Here is a 22,163-nt window from a genome sequence, read left to right on the forward strand (position 1 = left end):
GAGAGGAGACCTATTCTGTTGCTTTTACTTTCATTTGTCAGTGTGCTTTGCTTTCTCCATGACTGCCTCTCAAATTCATGTTTTTCTCTCCATTTCCATAACAGCACCATCTTCTACTAATAAATCTAAGACCTATCTTTGCCAGATCCTTATCCCACCCCACCTCTCTCCAGGCAAATAAATGTAAGGCTCATTGCTCTACGATTATCTCAACTTTACCACCCCCTTCCTTAGGACCAAAGGGCAGTTCACATCATTTTACAGTTTATGCCCAACATTTTCACCCTTCAAAACTTCTAGGTCACCACAAACATCCTTGTGTTCTCACTTCCTTTGACACCTCATATTGCCAAGGCCTTCCCACCCTTTCGGGGCCTCTCACTGACTCGATGGCCAATCCTTTTACTCCTGTCTCTGTCTCTTTCAAAGCCATAAGCTCTACTTCAAATGGCCCCACTCCTTCCCTTTGGGGGGACTTGACAGCTTGCTTTGTATCTTGCCCCTCAAAAGAATTCTTGCAGATTCTCTCTCCTGCTTTTTTTTTTTTTTACTTAATGATACATCTATCTATCTATCTATCTATCTATCTATCTATCTATCTATCTATCTATCTATCTTAGTCTGATTTTCACACTTACTACCTGGGAGATCTTTGGCAAGTTACTTTCCCATAGTTTCTTCAACTAAAATATGGGGAAATAATCCTATCAATGCAGTACTGAGAATTCTGTGGGTCAGGGCTATCATTTATTGGGAACTCATCATTTGTGTAAGGCTCTGGGCTAAGAGCCTTCCATGGGTTTGCTCATGGCATGATCAGAACATCCTATGAGAAAGCTAATATCATTATCCTCATTTTATAGATGAGTAAGCTGAGGTTCAATAAGCACAAATACAGGCCACATATCTCAGGTGGCAGAGGCAAGATGTGGGTCATATACTGGACCATACACCCCTGCTAAACTATTCTGCCCAACAGGTAAGATAAATATATAGCACAGTGCTTTGTGAAAAGCAAGCTCTCAATTCACACAGCCTAAAATAGAACTAAAAGTTGGTATGTTTTTACTAGATTATTGCCCCTTTGCTTCCAAGAACAGGTGAATTTGTCTTATCACTCGATGTATGTATCCTCTCTTCTAAAAAACTGACTTTCAAATAATTTCAGGTTTACAGAAGTGTGGCAAAAATAGTACAGAGTCCTCTGGGATGCACTCTTTACCCCACTTCCTCTAATGTTAACATCTTATCATGGTACAGTTATCAAAACTAAGCTATTAGCATCACAGCATTATTAACTGAACTATTAAAGGATTTCACCAGTTTTCCCACTAATGTCCCTTTTCTGTGTCAGGATCAGTTTGTCTTTCATGACATTGGTACTTTTGAAGAGTACTGGTCTATTTTTTGTAGAATGTCTCTCAATTTAGATTTGTTTGATGTTTTCTCATGATTAGACTCAGATAATACACTTTTGGCAAGAATACAACAGAAGTGATGTGCCCTTCTCGATGCATCATATCAGGGGTACATTATGTCACTATATCTTATTACTGTGGATATAAACTTTGACCTGTTGGATAAGGTAGTGTTATGGGGTTAAACTCTACCCCCGAAAGTGTGATTGAGGTCTTATATGGAAATAGGATCTTTGCAGATTTGCAGTGGTCAAGTTAGGATAGGGTCATACTAGATTACAGTGGGACTTAAATCCAGTTACTCGTGTCCTTATAAAAAGGGAAATTTAGATAGATACACACAGAATGCCATGTGATGACAAAGACAGCAACTAGACTAATTTATCTACAACACAAAAAACACCAAAGATTGAGAGCAAACACCAGAAGCTAGGAAGAAGCAAGAAAGAATTATTCTATAGGTTTCAGAGATTAAGGCCATCATGAGACCTTAATTTGGACTTCTAGTCTCCATAGAAGCGGAGTTGTTCTTCTAAACCAGCCAGCTTATGGTACTTTGTTAGAGCAGCTAGAAAACAAATACAAGTTGTATCTGTTGGATCTCTTGATTGTGATGTTACTAGTACAGTACTCCCCCCTTATCTGCAGGGTATATGTTCCAAGACCCCAAGTGGATGCCTGGAATGTTGGATTGTACTGAACAATATATTGATTTATGTAATGTTTTTCCTATACCTACATAGCTATGATAGAGTTCTATGCCTTTACCCAGCTTAACTAAGCACTCATCATGCACTGTAGCCATAAGTTTTGCAGTTTGTGTTGCAACGGCAAAACTAGCTCAAATTTATTTTTTCTTCTTTACAATTTCACAAGATTCATTCTTATCATAGAGTTTAGCAACCTCAGCGTACAATTTTTTTTCTTTCCTTATGTACAGAACTTTCAACTTTTCACTTAAAGGAAGCACTTTATGGCTTCTCTTTGGCATGTCCAAATTCCCCGCATCACTACTTTAGTGCTTGGAGGCCATTATTAAATAAAATAAGATTACTTGAATACAAGCACTGTAATACTGTGGCAGTCGATCTGATAACTGAGACACTACTAACTGACTAATGGGCAGGGAGTGTATACAGCGTCGATTTGTTGGACAAAGGGATGATTCATACCCTGGGCAGGATGGAGCAGGACAGCACGAGATTTCATTACGCTACTCAGAACAGTGTGCAATTTAAAACGTATGAACTGTTTATTGCTGGAATTTTCCATTTAATAATTTGGACTGTGGTAGACAGCCAGTAACTGAAATCACAGAAAGTAAAACCGTGGATAAGGGGGGACTACTGCACTCCCTTTGTAATTAATACATAGATTGGAAGAGATACTTTGTGACTAAGTGCTTCCTTTTAAATCCAATTCTGTGAATGTTTACCCAGCATCTGCAAAATGGGCTTCATTGACATCTATAAGTGTCACCCTAGGAGGAACGTCTCCCAGCTGAGCAGGGAAAACCAGAAGGTTGATCCAGTGTTGGCTGGAGCAGGGGGTGGGGCAGGTGGTCAACAAGCAGGGCTTCCCCAGGTGGTTCCAGGATGCAGAGGCAGCAATGAAGTGGTTTGAGCAAGAGAAATGTGGCTGCAGAAACTGGAAGGGGAGCTTCTTCAGAGCCTGAAAAGTGACTCTTTATCTTAATTTTTGAAAACAGAAAAAGACAATAATGAAATAATGATTTCTAACTCCAAAATTTCCTTTAAAAAATATTTTTTTCTGTTCTCTTTTCTCTGGCTAACTGACCTGGCATCATCTGTTACCAGAAATTGAAAGGCAAATAATGAAGTCCAAATTCCAAAGGAAACATTTGGCTTCATTGATTTGGCCAAATGCACTTCAGAATTATTGATTTCTAACCCATATGGTAAGCAAAAGATCTTCAGACTCAGAACTATAATTTCCCCCTAGCGATTATCAGTGATTTCAACAAAGGGACTACACAGACTTTTCGGACTTTGATAAACCACCAAGAACAGCTCTCCGAGGGAGTCCTGATACCTTTGTCTTGGCTACTCTCAAAGATGAAGGTCACACCCCTCTGTTTATTTTCTCTAGGAGTCAGGTTGCCTTACACCAGCATCCAAAGAAGATCTGATTTCCTCTTTGATAAAATGGCCCAAGCTCTCATATCAGCCACTATAAAGAAAACATCCCAATTTTCTTCTTTAAAAGAAAAAAACAAGGACAGTTTTTCTTTGGGGAGTGGCAGGGGGATGTTTGTTTTTTTGCTAATGGGGATTAAGGAAAGCCTGAAAAACAAAACTACAGAACACTCTGAATTAGTTCAGTCTCATGGCCACACTACAGACAGGGTGCTGGATTGCTGTGTTGAAGACCCAACAATTTCTCTAGCTGCTCCCCAACACCACCCCCCCACTGCCATACACACAATATGGAAATACTAAAAGCATATGATGGAGGCATCACAAGATGGTTTGGGCAAATCCACAAATCAAACCATCAACTCTCAGGTCCATACCACTGAACACATTAAGGTTGAAGAGGTTATATTTATTCCCTATATAGCAAGTCTGTCTTTGCCTGAGCCAATCAGCACCAAAGGTCCAGTCAGCACCTACAACATCTGGCCAAGATTAGTCTCTGCGGTGGCTGTTTTTAGGGGAGACTTGGTCAGTGGAGAGGCATCAGAGGGACATATAACTGAGCTCAGTCAATGCCAGTGTGAGTCTCTGAAAGCCTGCTCAGTCCCAGCCCCAAACACTGCTTCCCATATAGTGTAAATAAAAAGTGAGGATTGAAAGAAATCACACTTTATAACAATTTCCATGGTCATCCTGGCTTCTTTTCCTCCAGGCCTTCTCTGCTTCCTTCAGGTACAAAACATGCTAGCCAAAATACTACAGTTTTCTAATGTTCATATAAGCTAAATGATAAAATTAAGGGAAGGTGGTGTGTGGAACAAGCTAGGCGGATGTCATCAAGTATACATACCCTGGAGAAGCAATTAATTTTACTACGAACTCTGAGAGGGCATACCATTTTCTTTCTGAGGGAAGACCTCAAACAAGTTATTATCTTTATTCTTCTAATTATTGACTATTTCCCTCCACACTGCAAAAGTAATCTGTCTTACTTCTCTGCCATGGGGAAATTCATTTTTGCTGAATGATGGTTCATGGGCTGAAAAAGGAAAGGAACCCTGGGAAATAATTCAGTAAAATGTAGGACGCTCTGAGAGCTGAAGAAGCAGCAGCAGCCTTGCTTACGGAGCCTAATCTCTCAGCAGTGCCAGTAAAATAAAACAGAACCACTGTTTCAGACACTGTATTTTTGGCTAAGGTTTCACTCCTCAATTACTTTCAAAGTTATTCATTTCAGTCAACTTTATAAGGGTAAGTCAACATTTGTCCTGGAAGCAAGCCCAAATTTGTTATTTTATTAGTCTGCTACTGGTTAAATTGGCCCAAGATTAAACACATTTAATAAATAGCCCTAAAATATTGAAGTTTAGTAGAAAACCACATTCAAGTTCTCTTACACAGGATGTTACTATTACTTAACCTTGGGCAGAAGGAGAAATGCACACCCACACCCCAATAAGTTCCTTTTAGCAAACGCCAACCCCGCTGCCTGAAACTCACTTTGGTCATGCCCAGACATGGCAGTACAGACCTTCAGAGAAAGAGAAAGCCAAATATTTAGCTCTCTCTGCAGTCCCTGGCTCTGAATCTGCCTCTGAAAGTCAAGCAAACCTCTTACGCTGTCGAGGCAGCAGGGCCAGATGATCTGAGCTGACGCACTTCAAGAGTCTAACCTGAAATGGGCGAGGACTGCTAGCAGAGTCGTGCTGCTGTGGTCCTTATAGGAAGGCCAGCTTTGGGCCCAGAAGATGTGTTCTTATGATTAGATTGAGGTTATGCATTTTTGGCAAGAATGCCACAGAAATGACACACCCACTATGCCACAACCATGCCCAGGTCTTGAAAATGGAGCCAAAGATGCATATCCCCAGTTAGAAGATGCCAACAAGACAGCTGGGGTGCCAGCAGTGGCCTAATCACAGCCACAGGACCCAGAGGAAAGCCTCTGTAGCTCTCAGGTTTCCTACTGACTGCTTGGAAACCCTTAGGTGGGATACAAATTCTGTACTTGTTTATTTCAGTGAAAGGGGTTCCCTGGTTTCTCCTTGAGCTTGGCTGGAGGGGAAAGGGAAGAACAATGCAACTGAGGATTCCACCAATGCTCAGTGTTCGGAACTGTTGTGTACAGACACCAAGGGTACTATAAGGACATTTGCTGAGGCTTCCCAGAGCTTAGAAATAAGCCAAAAGTCTCTGTAACAAGTGACAAAGTTCTTATCACTCTGGCTCAAAGAGTGTTGATTCGTTACAAAGGACCTAAGGATAATAAATGAGGCAACCTTTCTGAGCACAGTACCCTATGGTCTCAATACCGTATAACTTTGGGCCAACAATGTAACCTCCTCAGGCTTTTGTCTCCCCATGAAGTGGAGGTGATTCTCCTATCCCCTCAGTGTTGTTGGGAACACGACATAAGATCACCTCTGTAATGTGCTTGGTGCAACCCTGCCCTAGATGTTCGCCCCCAGCATTCTCTCCTGTCGTTGTTCATTCTGCACTGGATTTTTCCCTGGACCTCCAAAGAACAAAGTTGGATCACCATGTCACCTGCCACAACCTCACCAAAGACATGCTCTCACTACTCAATGACTACGAGACAAGAATTTTGATTTCACATTCCTGTCTTCTCTTTCTTCCTGCACCTTTACCATCTGTTTAGTCAAGCTCTGGCTAAACAGAGTGAAATGGGAGTGGTTTGGCAGGATCCATGGCTATGTCCCTAGGAGAGAAAAACTTTAGCCTTGAAATCCCAAAATAGGAACCTGAGTGGGGGAAGGGAACCCAAGTAGGTGGGTCTTGAGGTCTGCTTTCAACCCCTCCTACCACAACCTATATTGCTGAATTATGGGCCAGAAAAACCGGTCTCCTATCTGGCCAGATCCCATTACTATCTGAAATTAGGCAATGATAGGAACTCATTGATACTGATTGACTCACAACAGGCATTCAACCCATGTCAGATGTTCAAGATGGAATTTCTCCCCAAATAACATATTACCTTTCGCTTCCAGAAAGGACTACACAGATCCACTGGCATGATTTCTCTCATCCACCGTCATCCCTTGAGGCTCAGCATTATCTTAACTTCCCAGAAGAGGGGGGAAAAAGTACAGAGATGAAAAAGGATGCCTAAATCTTAATGTCCCAAAGGAGGGGCAGACTAGACTGTTCCAGCTAAATCTGGTAAGATCAAACACATCTCAGGCAAGCAAAGCTGACAGCCAAACCTGCCATCTGACTGAGAACTAGGCTGGGACCAGGGATCCCACATTAAGCCACCGGGTAAAACCTAGAGGGACATCTGACCAAGGACACTGGGTCTGTAGTAGGAAACGTGGACTCCCATCTCATGTTGCCCAGTCAGCTTCTATTTTTGAGAACAATAACTCTGAGCAGACCAGCCTTGCAGAGATGAAACATAAAATACATTTGCCATGCTCCTTGGTTAACACTCAGCTGTCTCTCTATTCCTTCAGATCATTTGGCCCATTCTCAGAGAACATGCCTGCACTTCAAACCTGTAACACCTCATTTGGGTGTTTTAGAACAGCCTGCTCTCGACTGAGAAGAGAGTCCACTGAAACCTGATTATTCAAAATGGAAAAAGCTCCCAGCCACAGAGCCACAAGGGATTGATTGAACTGGGAATAAAATTAAAACTTTTAAGTTTCCTGTTTTTGGCTTTCAGCTGATATCTTACTACCCACTGAGCAGTGGTATGTAGAAAAATAAAGTACAAAGCATGATGTTCAGGAAACTGAACACATACAGAACACAACACTGACTTTATTTGAGACAGTTTTCATTCTGTAGCACATTAGTAATCACAGGAATTAAAAAATGCCCACTAACAATGGATTTTTCCAAAGGCTTATAAAAAATACTGGCTTTCAATGCTGTACATTTGCAGCCTTGAAACAATGATTATGTGTCATTTCTAACTCTCAGCAATTAATATGCAACCAGATGTATCATTATCACAATCTATTAAAATTCAGAAGCCTGTGAATTTGAAAAAGAATGTATCACATGTAAATGCAAACAAAGGAGTCAGAAGCCTCAGAGACCCAGCTCTGATCCCTGTGTCACTTGCAGCTCATTTCAATTATAAAGACACAAGAGGGAAAATGAATAGACAATGGCAATTGACTTAAAAGAAAAGAAGCAAATACAAACCTGTGATTTGACTGTTTCATTCTGTAAAAAATGTTGGTTTAGCTATTGGAGAGTCGGTGCTAAGGGGTGCCAATAAAAGTTTCCAGAAGACACAAAGGCAGTTTTGTGGTAAAAGAAAAATGTTATTTATTCTTGAGGGTAAGTACTGCTGTGGCAGAAAGGGGCAAAGTTCCCATGAGTGAGTTTTCCAGCACAGGCCGTCCACAGACGGGTGGGTTCCTTTAGAAGACTACAGGGGGTCTAACTTGGCAAAGATTTCCCTGGAAAAGGTTCCTCAAGGGCCCCCAGCAATGGAGGGGAAGGCTCATTTACCTGGCAGGCACTTCCTCCTTCTGCTCTACCATTTAGGAGTCAGGCTCTGGGCTGCTCTTGAATTTACAAAGCATGCTGTGAAACTGGGGTTCCAGGAGCCTGCAAAGCCTCTTGAACTGCTATTAAATAAATTACATGCTACCTACTCACAGATTCAAGCAATTTTCTAGAAACAGGGAAGTCGGCCCACACCTGACCCAGGTGTGACTCTTCTGACTCTGACTGACAAGTAGAGGAGGAAGTGCTTTGTAGACAATGGGGATCCCTAGGTGTCAAGAGCCATGGATTTACCCTGTACCAGATGCTGGCATGTGCACATTCAAATGGGAACACACACACACACACTCACTCACTTGCTCACTCCTCTACTTCATATAGCAAGCCCCATCAGCCCATTTTATAGAAGAAGCAGGTGTTCACAGAAGTGAAGAGACTTGGCCCAAGATGTACTCAGTAATTAATTGGCAGAGTTGAAATTCAAATTCATATATACCTGAGTTGAAAGACCTCTCCACCACCCCCACACTGGCTTCCCAGGATATACAACTTCCTTTTATAACATAAAAATCATAATAGCAATAATACTGACTTCATGCCAGGCTATGGCAAAGTGCTTTCTGTGCCTGATTTCCTTAACTTCTTTTAAGTTAGTACTATTAATATACTTATTTTACAAAGCAGGTAACTGAGGCTCAGGAGGGTTAAGAACGTTGTCTAAGGTCCTACAGCCAGTAGTGTGAGCAGCAGAGCCAGGATTGAGTCTAAGGCTGCCATTCAGCAAGGCCTCAGCTCTTAGCCACAATGCGCTCATTTCCTAAGCCAGGTAGGAACCCTGCAGGCTAGAGGCAGAAGGGCGATGGAGGCTGAGGCAGGGAGTGGAAAAGTAGAAGCCGATCTTTCAACATTCAAGCCATGCCACTCTGGAATCCACAGCCCCTCTTGTCTCCTCCCCCAGCATCTTAGTGCAAAGCTGGCCAGCTCAAGTGCACACAGCAGTCAATATTCTCTATTAAGGGCACACCTGGGGAATGGTATATCACCATCCAGCATTGAAGGCTCGTTGGAAGACCAGTTCTCAGTACTTGAACTCCCCAGTGAGACTGCCTGCTTCCCTAGGCCCCTTTCTGCTGACTGACAGTCACTGCCTGTATGGTATGGTTGTGAATGAGTTTGTCAAACTCAAGTGGAAATTTCTTGCATGCCTTTCTGCTCTTTTTTAAACCCAGGGGGAAAAGTGCTAGGAAGCGTCTGGTCTCAGTAACTATTTACTGATAATCAAAGAGCATTAGGGGTCATTTTTAGTTGTCTAACTCTTCACCAGCTCATATCCATCATGCCAAGGTGTTTCCCCACATTTCTAACAAAGGATCTATTTATAATTTAAGTGCCTTCATGATGAATGGGGCATGAAGTACTCCCAAAGCAACCTATTCCTCCTCACCATCCCTTGGTCTGTGTCCTGAGTAGAGGCCTTAAGGATGGATGACACGTTCTTCATTTCCTGTGACCAGAGTGTCCCTCTACCCAGAGCCCAAACCCTACCCCCTGTGTGAAAATCATTATGGGAATAGTAGAAAACCACACTAGATATTTTTCATTCTACTTGGCAGGAATGACTAGGAAGCATACCAGTGTGCTTGAAACATCTTTTGTTTTTTAAAAAATAATGCCCAGTGCCAATTTGAATCCCTGGGAACCTGGGTGGGTGTTTCCTAAAAGGAAAGAGTGACCTTCTAGCAGACAACTTGATAGGGATGACCATCCACAGCTTCCACTCAATTGATACACATGCAAAATAGGCGCTGCTGCTCCTCATAAGCTGTGGAGCACGTGGTCCGTGGGAGCCCTTTGCATGCCCATTTCATCTCCAGAAGTCCCTCAAAAGTTCTCATTTTACAAATGAGGAAACTGAGGCTTAGAGGATGAGTCACTGGCCCAAGGTGTCTTGGTTCACAAGTGGCCAAACTGAGATTCAAACGCACCTTAGTCTGACCCTCAAATCCAAGTTCCTAACCACTACATTCAATGTCTGTGCCAAATTAAAATGCAGTCTTGCTCAATCCTTCCCTCAGGGTGAAGGGCAAAAGAAAGAAGACGGTTAAATGATTTCAACTGGAACTTTGGAACTAACTTTGAAGCTTTGAAAGGAAAAAGAGATTATTGTTTTTAGAAAAGAAGTCCAGTTTTACTTATTTTAACAGGCGAATGTTTAGTCCAGAATAATTTTCTACAATACATTATGGACAGTGTTTATCTATTTAAAAATCTTTAGCCTTGACTGGTATGGCTCAGTTGACTGGGTGTCGTCCGACAAAGCGAAAGGTTGGTGGTTCGATTCCCAGCAAGGGTACATGCCTGGGTTGCAGGTTCTGTTCCCAGTTGGGAAGCGTGTGAGAGGCAACTGATTGATGTTTCTCTCTCACATCGATGTTTCTCTCCCTTTTTTTCTCCCTTCCTTCCCTTCTCTCTAAAAATAAATAATTTTTTAAAAAAGAAAAAGATCTTTAATATGTGAATCTTGGTTATATGCTCAAAGTCCAAATTTGAAGCTTAGTCTGTAACTGGCTGTCCCAAACTTGGGAACTTATTGCTGCAGAGTTCTAATCCTAGAATGGCCTAGAACACTCTTAAGGCACTGTTTCTAAACTCTTGGTACCATCATGGCAATTTTTGCAAAATGCACATATTGCCTGAGCTGTTATGTATTTAATGTTTTCTTACATTACTCATATTTTACTTAAGTAAACTTGTACAAGTAAACAATACCACTGCCTTAAAGGGAAAAATCACTCTCTTGCCATAAACAGAAACCAAATTTTAAAAATGAACCCTATTGTTAAATTCTTGTTAGATACTCCTGCCTGTCTGAAGCTTCAGAGCCTGAAGCCTGCACTTTGTTAAAAAGGGAAATTTGCAAGTGAAAGAGAAGTGCTAAAGATACACTAGCTGTTGCCCTGACCAGTGTGACTCGGTTGGTTGAGTGTCTTCAGAGAAGTGAAAGATTGGTTGTGTAGGAAAGGCAACCAATTCATGTTTGTCTCTCACATCAATGTCTCTCTCCCTCTGTTTCTCCCTCCCTTCTCCTGTCTCTAAATATATATATATATATATATCTCCCTGGCTGGTGTGGCTCAGTGGATTGAGTGCTGGACTGAGAACTGAAGGGTCACTGGTTTGATTCCCAGTCAGGTCCCAAGCCTGGCTTGCACGCTTGAAGGTCCCCAGCGGGGGCATTCAAGAAACAACTACTTGATGTATCTCTTGCACATCGATGTTTCTCTCCCTCTTTCTCCCTTGCTTACCCTCTCTCTAAAAATAAATAAATCTTTTTTTTTAAAAAAAGAACATTTTATATATATATATATATATATATATATATATATATATATATATATAATAAAAATAAATAAAGATATACTGGCTGCAAACTGAGAGTTTCTCCTTGACATCATCAGAAAGGACTGGTGGAAACTTGGGAAAGTGATCAAAAATTATTTTGTGCCTTGCCTCTGTATTACCTTGTCTGGTATTACCTGAGGTATCACAAGTGGTGTGCAACCCACCTTCTGGGAAATAAATCTCACCCAGTTGAGTCATGCCAGAAACAAAGACTCTGAGGATCCAAGAAGCTGAGCCTGTTTGTGCCTTATCTCCAGCTCGTAGAGAAACTCTTGTAAGAATCACCTTAGAAATAAATGCTGCAGAAGAAACTCAGATGAGCATTTAAGAGTCCTCCAAAGTGAGCTCCCATCATTCCATGTTGAGCCAGAACAAAAGCTCACTCACCTAGACTTAAAGCCTGGACATAAAGCATTCAGAGATAACAAGAGAACACCAGTGTCTTTAATGATGCTTCTCCTTCAAAGCTGTTGTATAAGGCACCATCAAACAGTTGAGGTGGAAGGAGGTAACTCTTCACCACGTGATTGTGGTTGACACTTAAGCTACCAGTATTTTTTTCTTCTTCAGTCTATTTCCTTCTTCACAGCAGTTTCAGACCTTTCCTGTAAGACCACACACAGAAGCCCTCAAAGCAATCACCAACCCATAGAGGATAGCTGACAAGGCATGTGAAAATGAACTGAGACTGCTAAAACCTAACAGGATATTGATTAGCCACCCCCTTCCCCACCAGTGTGAAGTGAAAAATAAGAATAGTCTTTACCACTTCCCTTTAACACTCCTGTTTTTCACTTGGGGTTGTTCTTGACCCGCCTGCGTCAAGTGGGGATTATGAAATGTTAGTATTTCAATATCATATAAGTACGCTTGAGCAGAGAGCTTACACTGGCCTTGTGTCAGGGTCAAAAAGCACACAAAGGGAAATCTTATCACTTAGCCCCCTTGGCCATCGGGCCCAACTCCATCTCTTTCTACTTAGTTCATTCCATTTTCCCTTTTGTGGCTTCTTCGGCAGTTTGTGGCATCTGCTAAATATTTTACTTTATTTTTCAAGATCCTAACACAGGATCTCAGTTTTACTTAATTGAGTCAGGTTGCAAACTTCTAGTGATGTCTACAGAAACAGTACCCTCAGGGAACTGCTCTGTTTCTCCTTATCTTTTAATGATCACCTCTGCTGCAAATTAGATCTGCAGAGCTCACTAAGACATCATTTTAAGGGATGTCATCTATGTGTATAAAAGTTTGGGTCTATCTAATTCTTTGTGGGCTTTTTGTTGACTCTAACAGGGATTTCACATCAAAAATAAAGATATTGCACTTGGATCTGCTGGAGTGCAGGCCAGCGGAAGGGCCCACCAGTCCACTGGCTCCAAGGCAAGGTCACTGCATGTGGTGTTTTGGATGTGCAGTGGCGTTTGTTCACTTTGAACACCTCCAAAATAGTGCTGTTTACAACTGACCTCACGCAGAAACATGACTGGCTTAAGCCAACATTGTGGCATGCCACGAAGTTAAGGCTGGGCAAGGAGAGACCAACATTTTGGCCCTGCCTCCTAATCTCTCTGAATCTCTGTTTCTTTAGTTGACAGCAGAGTACAGTCCTTGCCTTGCTCAGCTCCCTCAGCTAGTGCAAGGTTCAAAGGAGATAATGCATCAGATAATAACCGACTGCTATTTGAACACTGGGTGGCATTTCTATGAATGAGAACTTAGCACAATTAAAAAGGAAGGGGGTGTGCTCTGATTGAAGTATCCCCTCCCCCACTTCTCTACATCCCATGTTCCTACATGTATATTTAAATTGGTTACATCGTGTATATAATTAGCTCAACTTTGTTCCTCTTTTTTTTTCCAGGAACACTAGGGTGGATTTGCTTGCTAGTATGTGATGGCTCAAATGATGCCCCTGACTCTTATGCCAGAGGCCTTGGTACATGGAGCCATTCCTTCGTTATAGGTCAGAGAGGTCGTTGGCTTTTCAGGCTGGTATAAGTGGGAAAGGATGCTGGACTGGAATGAGACAACTGGACTTCAAGCTTTAGCTCTGCCATTGCCAGCTGTGTGACCCAGGGAAAAAAATCACTAAACCTCTCTGACTCTTAGTAGACTCATCTTTAAAATGAGGATAATTATACTCAGGTGAGGGAAAAATTATAAAAGTGCTTTGAAACCTATAAAGTACACAAACATAAAACATGAGTATCATTGCAAAATATGTCCTTATGAACAACTTTGGACAAACAACTCCCCCCCACCACCAGAAATGGAATACTGTGTCCAAAGATTTGAACTTTTTTTTTTTTAAATATGCACTGACAAGTTCCCTCATTCCAGAAAGAAGTGTGTTATTTCCCTGCAATACCCCCAGCACTGGGTTTTATCATGTCTTTAAAATATTTGTGAACATCAGTTAAATATGCAATAGTACCTATTATTATTTTCCTTTTTAATTTCTATAATATCAATTAGAGTGAACATTTTAACTAATGTTACTTTGATAGTTCCTGTGTGTGAACTGCATATTTGTTATGGACACCTTGTTCTTTTACATCTGTATAAATTATTTATATGACAAAGACATTAATCTTTAGTATGTCATCTCTATTTCAAAAATCTTTTTCAATGTATTAGCCTACTTCTCTTGTGTAATGAAGCATATTAAGCACAAAAAAATCTTATTGTTGATACAGTATTATATAGTGTCTTTGGGCTGATCAATACTCAAGAATTCCAGGCACACTGGGGATGTCCAGTAGAAACAAACAAGGAAGAAAAAGAGGTTAGATACTATGGTACATTTGGAAATGTTAGAGGAACCAAGAATCTAGCCAGGAGAAGATAAGTACCCAGGAGAAGAGAGAGAAGGAGGAGGAGAGGGAAGGAGAGATGGAGGGAGCAAGGGAGAGAGAAAGATTGTGTGTGCATGCAGAGCAGATGGGGAGGGAGAGACAACAGTTTTCAAATATTTAAGGGTATAACTCATGACAAGGTATTACTATATAATATTAAGCTCCAGAAAGCAACATTACGACTAAGAAAGAATTATCTCATAATCCACACTAAACAAAGGCAGAATGTACAGGCATAAGGTAATGAGCTCTCTGCCCCTGCAGGTGTTTAAGCAGAGATTGAATGGATCCAGCAGCAGATAAGAACTGGGCTCCATATTCTCAACAGGACTTTCCCACTCCGAGGTCCTCTAATGCAATGACCCTGGGTCATTTCCTCAAGACTAGTTTTGTTTGCTTGTTTCATAAATCCCCGGAAAAAAGCCTGTTTTGTTACTCCTTTCCTCATCATCTTAAGAGCCAGAAAGAAAAAAAAAAATCCAGTGAGTTTACCACAAGGTTTCTGGTTCAGCTTCAATTAACTGACCTTTAGTAATAATTGAGCTGCCTTCTTGCAAAAGGACACAAAGGCCCAAACATAGAATGTTCAGTCACAACTGTTTCTAGACTTAAAAGACTACTCCTACTCTAGCCTTTCTTGATCAATTTGTGACTGTCTCTTCTAAGTTAATAACTGGTGTGAATTCATTAAAAAACGGAAGGCATCAGCAACGACTGCCGTTCACTCCTGATGGTCCATCAGCCAATGCAACAAGAATTAATAGCAATGCAGTTGCAGCCATTTCCTCATTTTGTGTGTGACCTGTACCTCTTAACAGTACTGACAAATTATGGAAGGCAATTACATGCATATATCACAAATGAAGTTGCCTTTTCAGGTACACACATGCCGTTAATAACCGTTATATGTGCACAGGGCTTTCCGAAATTGGGATATGATCAGTAATTTATTTTCACTCAGTTGTTATGAAAACAGTGGCACTGGTCCAGGATTTTACAGGCACTTACAGTGTCTTGAGAAAATGACACAATTTACAAATACCCAGATGGCAGTCTGGGCCTTCCAGTTATTGGTTTACTTGGAAGGCTGGTGGTTACTATAGATAAGCAAAATGACTAATTGCAGAACTAACTTTGTCACCTCCACAGAGCTGAGTACACAGAATTCTGACAAAGACCAGCTCCTTGCTTTTGAGAAACACAAAATGGAAGTTACTAAAACCCTCCCCAAAAGAGGCTTGCAAACCCCACTCCTGTGAGTCCCAGCCAGAAGCATTGACTAATGGTGAGGTCTCTCACCCAGACATGAAGGAAAAAATGGCCTCTGACCATGAGGCAATTTGCTCCAGCAGGAGGGTTCATCCTTCATATGCTATGCGGTGAGGAGACCAGTGATTTAGTCATTTAGAGGCAACGTGATGTGGTTGGGAAAGTACAGGTTTCAGGGTCAGACTAGGGTGTGAGTATTGGCTCTTCCACCTACTTCCTAGCTCAGCCATCCTGGAAAGGCCACTTACCAAGCTCTGAACCTAAGTTTCTTCTCCAAAAGGGGACAATTGTATTAATAACAACCTCAGGGAATTGTTGTGAGGGTAATTAGAAGACCTACAGTAAGGCCCCCTAATGCACTGCTATGCTTAAAACAGCACCAGGAAAATAAGATGATGATTGTGCTTCTTAAAATGTTTTAGGAATCTTTCTGAGATGCAGAGGTCTTGATGATAGTTATTGGGCACCTACTATGTGTCAAGCACTGTGCTAAGCGCTGTACATGAATCATCTCATTGATCCTCACTATGGTCGTAGGAAGTAGAACTATTTTATCCATAGTTTTCCATTGAGGATATAGGGGCTTAGAGAGGCTCAGTAAATTGTCCAAGGCCACACAACTAGCAGTTGATAGAGATGGCATCGGGACGCAAGCAGTCTTATTCCAGAGTTGATGCTCTGAAGAACCTCAAATGTACATGTGTAAAGTCAACATATTTTCCTCTAATAAACCTATTCCTAGTTCATGTGTATCATGGAGGCCCAAAACCCCCAAGATAGCTTTCCACGTAAACAAGACTGTGAATCATGGCTGGATGACCATGACCAGATCCGATCGGCAAGGGATGGCCTTTACCCAGGTAATTCCATGTGGCTCCTCACTCAGCAAGATCTGAAGTGACACAATTCAAAGAGTCTATTTATTTAGTTGTTTGAAGAAATCTTAGGATTCTAAGTACAATAATTCATTGGAACTATTTCTATGTAGTTGGTTGTACATGCTGTCAGTTCAACACTACATGATACAGATTCCAAGAAATGCGTAAGTTATTGGAAACCAGTTGACTCTTTTAGCTCTCCAGCTGGCATGCAAGGAATACAGTCCCAGGTGCATACAATTTACAAATACACTTGAGGACTGGGGCATAAATTATGGCAGAGGCATAGGGTTCACTTTGCTCTTTAAAGCTAAAGCTTAAATGTACCCTTGCACTTACATAAAGTACTCAAGACTATGCATTTAAAAGAAAATATTTGAGAGCATTTTACATGTCCATTAAGTTTTACATCCCTCCTTCCATTTGTTCTTCACAGAGATACATACTCTCAAATACCACTAGGTACATGGGTACTGAACACTGGACTAAATTCACCAGGAAACCTGACATTGCATCTTAATTCACCTGCTGATTTTCTTTGTGGCTTTTTGCAAGTCACCTCCCCTCAGTGTCTTTATTCATAGAGAGAATAATATGTGCTTTATATTAACCTTGCAACATGGTTGGGTCTCAAGTGAGATACTAGGCGTGGTACCTGGAAAAGGACCAGAACTCCATCATTTCTCAATAGATGTCATTCCAAAGGCCACACAAGGCTACTGGCTGAGACAAAAATCAGAACATATAAAAGACAAAGAGACAAAGGCAAAGACTATAAATACCACTAGCTAAATCTGGCTTAATTCTGTCTGATATCTGAGACAGTGAATCTTAAAACCAAAAGTAAGCTGTCCATCAAATTGTCAGATATATTCTTAGGAAAAAAAAACAACAGAAACATCTCTTTGTATTTTCATTAAAAATGAAATGGACCCTAAACACTTAAGACCTTACATCAGTCTCCAGCATCCTTAGCCAACATATTTACTCATTTGAGCCTTATTTCTTTAAGGGAAAACCTTACCATAGGGAAATAGTGATTTTAACTTATAATCAGTGTAATTTGTGAGCATTAACAGCTTTCTTTTTAGTGACTTGATCAGGTGTTCAGAGCATCTAACATGCTAAAAGGACCAGTCCCTCCTGGCATGAGAAGAAAGCACCCAATAAATGTAAAAACAGAAATCAATTGAGCAAAGCTGCATCAACGATCAGAAGAAATAAGCTTAGTGATGCTTACATGATACCATGTTTCCCTGTGAAAGTCTAGAGCCGTGGACTAAGCTCCTTAGATTTCATGGTTAATAATTAGAGCCGGAAGGATCTAGCTGGTTATGGGTATTAAAAGTGAACATTTGTAACCCAACTCATACACTCATGTCCTAAGAAATACTAGATTAAGAAGCAGTATTATATGTATATAATAATCCATGTAGAATATTTCTGTTTAAAGTAGATATTTTAAAGAAAATAAACTTTTAAAATATATCTTTTCTTTAATTGCAAACCATCATTGAAGTTAAAAAAATTACAAAGCACTTAAATCTTGAGTAGAAATTTTGTTAATGATTTGCTTTTAAGAGATTGCCTATTGTTGGACATTTTTACTCAAATGTATGGTATCAAAAGCATATCAATGACACCCACCCCTTAGGGAAGGCCTTTCCCAAAGTGGCCTTCCCTAGCATGCTGGCTGCAACAACAAAAACAAACACTAGAAGGCACTTGCCCATACAGCTCTGTGCCCACTGTCTTCTCAATAGCAAATGCAGAAGGTACAGCCATTAAACATTCCATTTAAAGGTATTTTGCTGTAACTGTCTTTGCAGGCCAAAAAGGATTTTCGATTGGACAGTTTTTCTTTTTATTATAACCACATTGCTTCTGCAAAGAAAATGATTAATCTTAAAAAATTACTTTAATAGGAACTGACAGTCAATGTCTATTTTATAAACAAGTATATAATCATGTTTTCAAAAGGCCAACTAGTGTATGCTGGTTTTTAAACACAAATACTGATGACACCTGCTGGTAGAAAATATATTTTAATTAACTGCCTATGGAGAAGTGAGCCCTACAAGGGTTAGCTGTCTTGTGCACCGACAATGAAACCAGAAAACTGGCCCCAAAACTTGCTTAGGTTTCTCTTTCCAACTTTGTCTATCACCATTATCAGGAAGTGATAAGCCAAATCAATGAAGCTGGGAGATATATTGGACTGGACATCTCTGTCTCAAGGTCTATACAGCATAAGAGATACCTCTACTCAGATATAAACACTTAAAAAAAATCCTCAGTGTTGATATCTGAAAAAAAAATCACCAACTATTTTTGAAATGAAATAGCTTCTCCCCCATCCTTACTCCCACACCAGGACATCTTCATATAATGAAAATGTTATATAATCTGAATCCAGCTATCATGAAGAAAATTAATATTTAACATTTGGTTAAATATACTTCTTTCATCACATGTGTGATACACAGATATATTTATATTGTAGGTAGTATAAGAATAATAAGAAAGGACTAAGCAGATGAGTTTTACTTAAGTCTTTCATCAAACTATTCAAAAACACAGGATTAAGTGATAGCAAGAAGGGACTAGTGAGAGCCCAAAGCTATTTGCATTATTATTTTCTTTGACCCAATTCAATTTATTAATTAAACTTGGTTATGCTTTACTTCTCTCCCAAAGAAGTTTGGCACTAGCTTCACCGCTCCAACATTCATTAAATTATGAAGTTCCCATTGAAAAACCATTATATCCATTCCAAGCCTGAACAACCTGAATCCTTGCAGGTGCTGTCCTGTCAAAACTTAAGTTAGAGTCCAAACACCACTAGGGCCATAATACTTCCACAGCTGCTGGGAACAAAAACTCTTTGTGAAGATATACAGCTGAGCTGGAGTGTGGGGTGGGGGTAGGGGTTAGACATTAGTTTGTGCTCAGCTTACAGAAAGCTGATTACAACTGGAAACTGGAATCTTGTCAGCTTGAAGCAGTTCTTGTTAGAGGCAATGAATCTTTGATACTATCTTCCCAAATATACATAATTCAGTGAACCCACACAGCTAAGCAGACCCAAGGGTGCCAGGTGGGCAGAATCCCCAAGAATTCTGCGACAAGGCCAGACACTTTCCCCAGTCCATGGTCGGGGGGACTGGCGATCCCCCAGACACACACATGAGCAACAATGATGAGCTGGGTCCTGTGGGTTCCACTACAGGTCGGCCACAGCAAAGCTGCAGTCTAGTGAAAGCAATCGTATTGCTTAAAACCCTTAAAAAAAAAAGGCGGGGGATGACACTTTCTCCTCCAGCTGAACCCAACCTTTAAGGCCAGTGAGGTCTTTGCCAGCGATATGTAATACAGGAGGAAAGGCTGACCAAACACAAGCCAGAAAGGCTCTCTCACATCACCCTCAACACACAGGAAAGTTTCCAGAAAGAGCAGTATTTCTAGTGTTCCAAGACAGCTTTGCTGTCCCAGGAGTTTATTTCATTTTCAGGATCCATGTGGGAGGCACTCAAATGATCACTTAGCCCCCAGACCCTAGCTAAATGACATCACTAGCCACAGGTGACAAGCAGAGGTGCCATGGCCTTTGTTGCCAAAAAGCTAGATGCAAGACCAAGCCTAACAGGTGAGATATCCCTAAGGGTATCCAAGAACCAACCCCTACTCCCCCAACCCAGGCAAGAGGAAAGCGACACTTAGAGAACAGCTCTTTCCCGATGACTGGGCCTGCTTATATAGTAGAAGATCCCTCTTCAGGGTCTAGACAGAAGATTGACAGTCTGAGAGCCTAGCTGGACGCAAAGGGAGGGAGGCGGGGTGGGGGAGTGCAGGGGCAAGAGGCTGCTGCTCCCTGGCTGAGAGAAAGAGGGACAGGGACAGGGACAGGGAGAAGATGGCTCATCCTTGATCCACAGAGAGGGTAGGAAAGGAGACAGAGTGAGAGATGGAGACTTGGAGACTGGGAGACAGGGGGAATATGGGTGAGAGACGGAGAGAGAGGAACATACAGAGTGAGAGGTGGAAAGAGAGTGACACAGGGAGAGAAGACAGGCGGACCGGCGGAGTCCAGGTAGAGGTCCCTACCTCGGTGTCCTTGACCGGACTGCTGGCGGGGGGTACCTCCAGGCTGCAGTTCGCCCTCTTGACTGTGAGGTAGAAGGGATAATCCTTGGCCACCATGGCGGCTGCCGGGCCTGCCCTTTGGGATGTCACTGCTGACCCGATTCGACCACAAAACTCCCAGGCGAAAGGGGACCCCAGCTCCACCGTGCGGGCTGCGACGGGGACCCGGAGACAGACTGACAGTTTCTTGCCTGAAGGCGCCCAGCGCCTACGCTCCTACACAAGGGGGCGGGGCCATGGCCGTGTCCGCCCATTTTAGGGCGGGGCGGGACGGGAGACGTCCAGGGAGCGCCCAGGTGCGGCCTGGCGGAAACCCTCAGGGCGTTGAGGGGCAGAGAGACGCGATTTTGCCGGCCTTCGGGCCCAGGGACAGCTGCGCTGGACGCCGGCGCTCGCTGTGTGGAAGAGGCGGCGGAAGAGGAGAGGCCAGGGAAAGATCCGGGTGGAGAGGTACGACTGGGAGTGGGGGAGGTACGGAAGCCAGCATTGTAAATGCCCACCGTTCCTTATTCCCAGCCAGTCTCCCCTCACACACATTTTTTTTTTTAAATAAACGCCATTAGAATAAAATCTACAAACAGTAAAATGCACCCATTTTAACTGTACAGTTAGTTGAGTGCTGATAAATGTAAACACTTGTAACTATCTCCACAGTCGGGATACACAACATTTCCTCCACTTCCAAGAGATCCGCCAAGCCTTTTCCTCAACTATAAAGAGGCTGATAAAGAGGCTGCCTGCCACACGGGCAATCAATGACCCGGCTCCACCTCATCTTACTGGAAAAAACACAATGCAAATGCCCAATAGGCAATTATGTGATCATTTGCTGCAGCCCTAGCTGGGCAGTAAAAACCAAATCGCAACTGGAAATAGCTAATATCCATCGATAGGGAATACTTAAATAAACTCTCCTCATTATGGAACAGAACTCAGCAGCAGTCAAAAAGAAGATGGGGCTATGGGTCTGAAGTGGAAAGACCTCCAATGTGCGCAGTTAAAAAATAATTACAGAGTAAGTGCAATATAATACTATTTCCGTTAAAAACACATCTACAAAAGAATACCGTATCTTTTTTTTTTTTATGGAGACATGTAGATAAATACCACTGAAAACCATCCAGAAGGATCCACAGCAAAATCATATTATGAGTTCTTGGGGCTGAGGGGAGGCAATCAGTGCCACAGGTATCTGGCATTAACGGATTAAAAATAACAAAGGAGACTTTACATTTATAGCTAATGTTCTTAAACATTTTTTTTACAAGAAAACATATACATGTGTTACTTAGGAAATTAGAAAGTAGTTTTTAAATATTAAAGTGATCATTATTTCAAAATTTATTTTGTAGACTGCTCTGTAGAATTTTTCCCCCTTCCTTATCAAAGACAGGGCCATGACAGGTGGTGGCTCAGGGAGATGATATCTTTTGTTTAGACTTCAGTGTGCAGGAGGTAGTAGGAATGGAAATACCTAGTCCCTGTTTCAGTGTTCTCGGCTTTCAGCTGAAGCCAGAATTCAGCAATTCCCACTTTCCAGACAGGAAATCTCACGAT

The 22,163-nt window shown here is 41.7% G+C and overlaps 1 protein-coding gene across 2 annotated transcripts in view; it reads right to left on the reverse strand.

Moving 5' to 3' along the window:
• Positions 1-22,163, reverse strand: part of ARHGEF3 (Rho guanine nucleotide exchange factor 3) — a 315,180-nt gene that overhangs the window by 46,490 nt on the left and 246,527 nt on the right. Inside the window, exon 1 of one of the 2 annotated variants that reach the window (XM_054595579.1) lies at positions 20,568-20,789. The exons of the other annotated variant lie outside the window; for it this stretch is intronic. Within the exon in view, the coding sequence (XP_054451554.1) occupies positions 20,568-20,663 (96 nt within the window). The 5' untranslated portion in view covers positions 20,664-20,789. Of the gene's footprint in view, positions 1-20,567; positions 20,790-22,163 lie in introns of those variants that run through there. 2 annotated transcript variants of the gene reach the window in all.

The sequence above is a fragment of the Pteronotus mesoamericanus genome, unplaced genomic scaffold, assembly GCF_021234165.1.
Source record: "Pteronotus mesoamericanus isolate MK-2021 breed Mesoamerican mustached bat unplaced genomic scaffold, CSHL_Meso_final scaffold_54, whole genome shotgun sequence".
In the NCBI taxonomy this organism is placed as follows: Eukaryota; Metazoa; Chordata; class Mammalia; order Chiroptera; family Mormoopidae; genus Pteronotus; species Pteronotus mesoamericanus.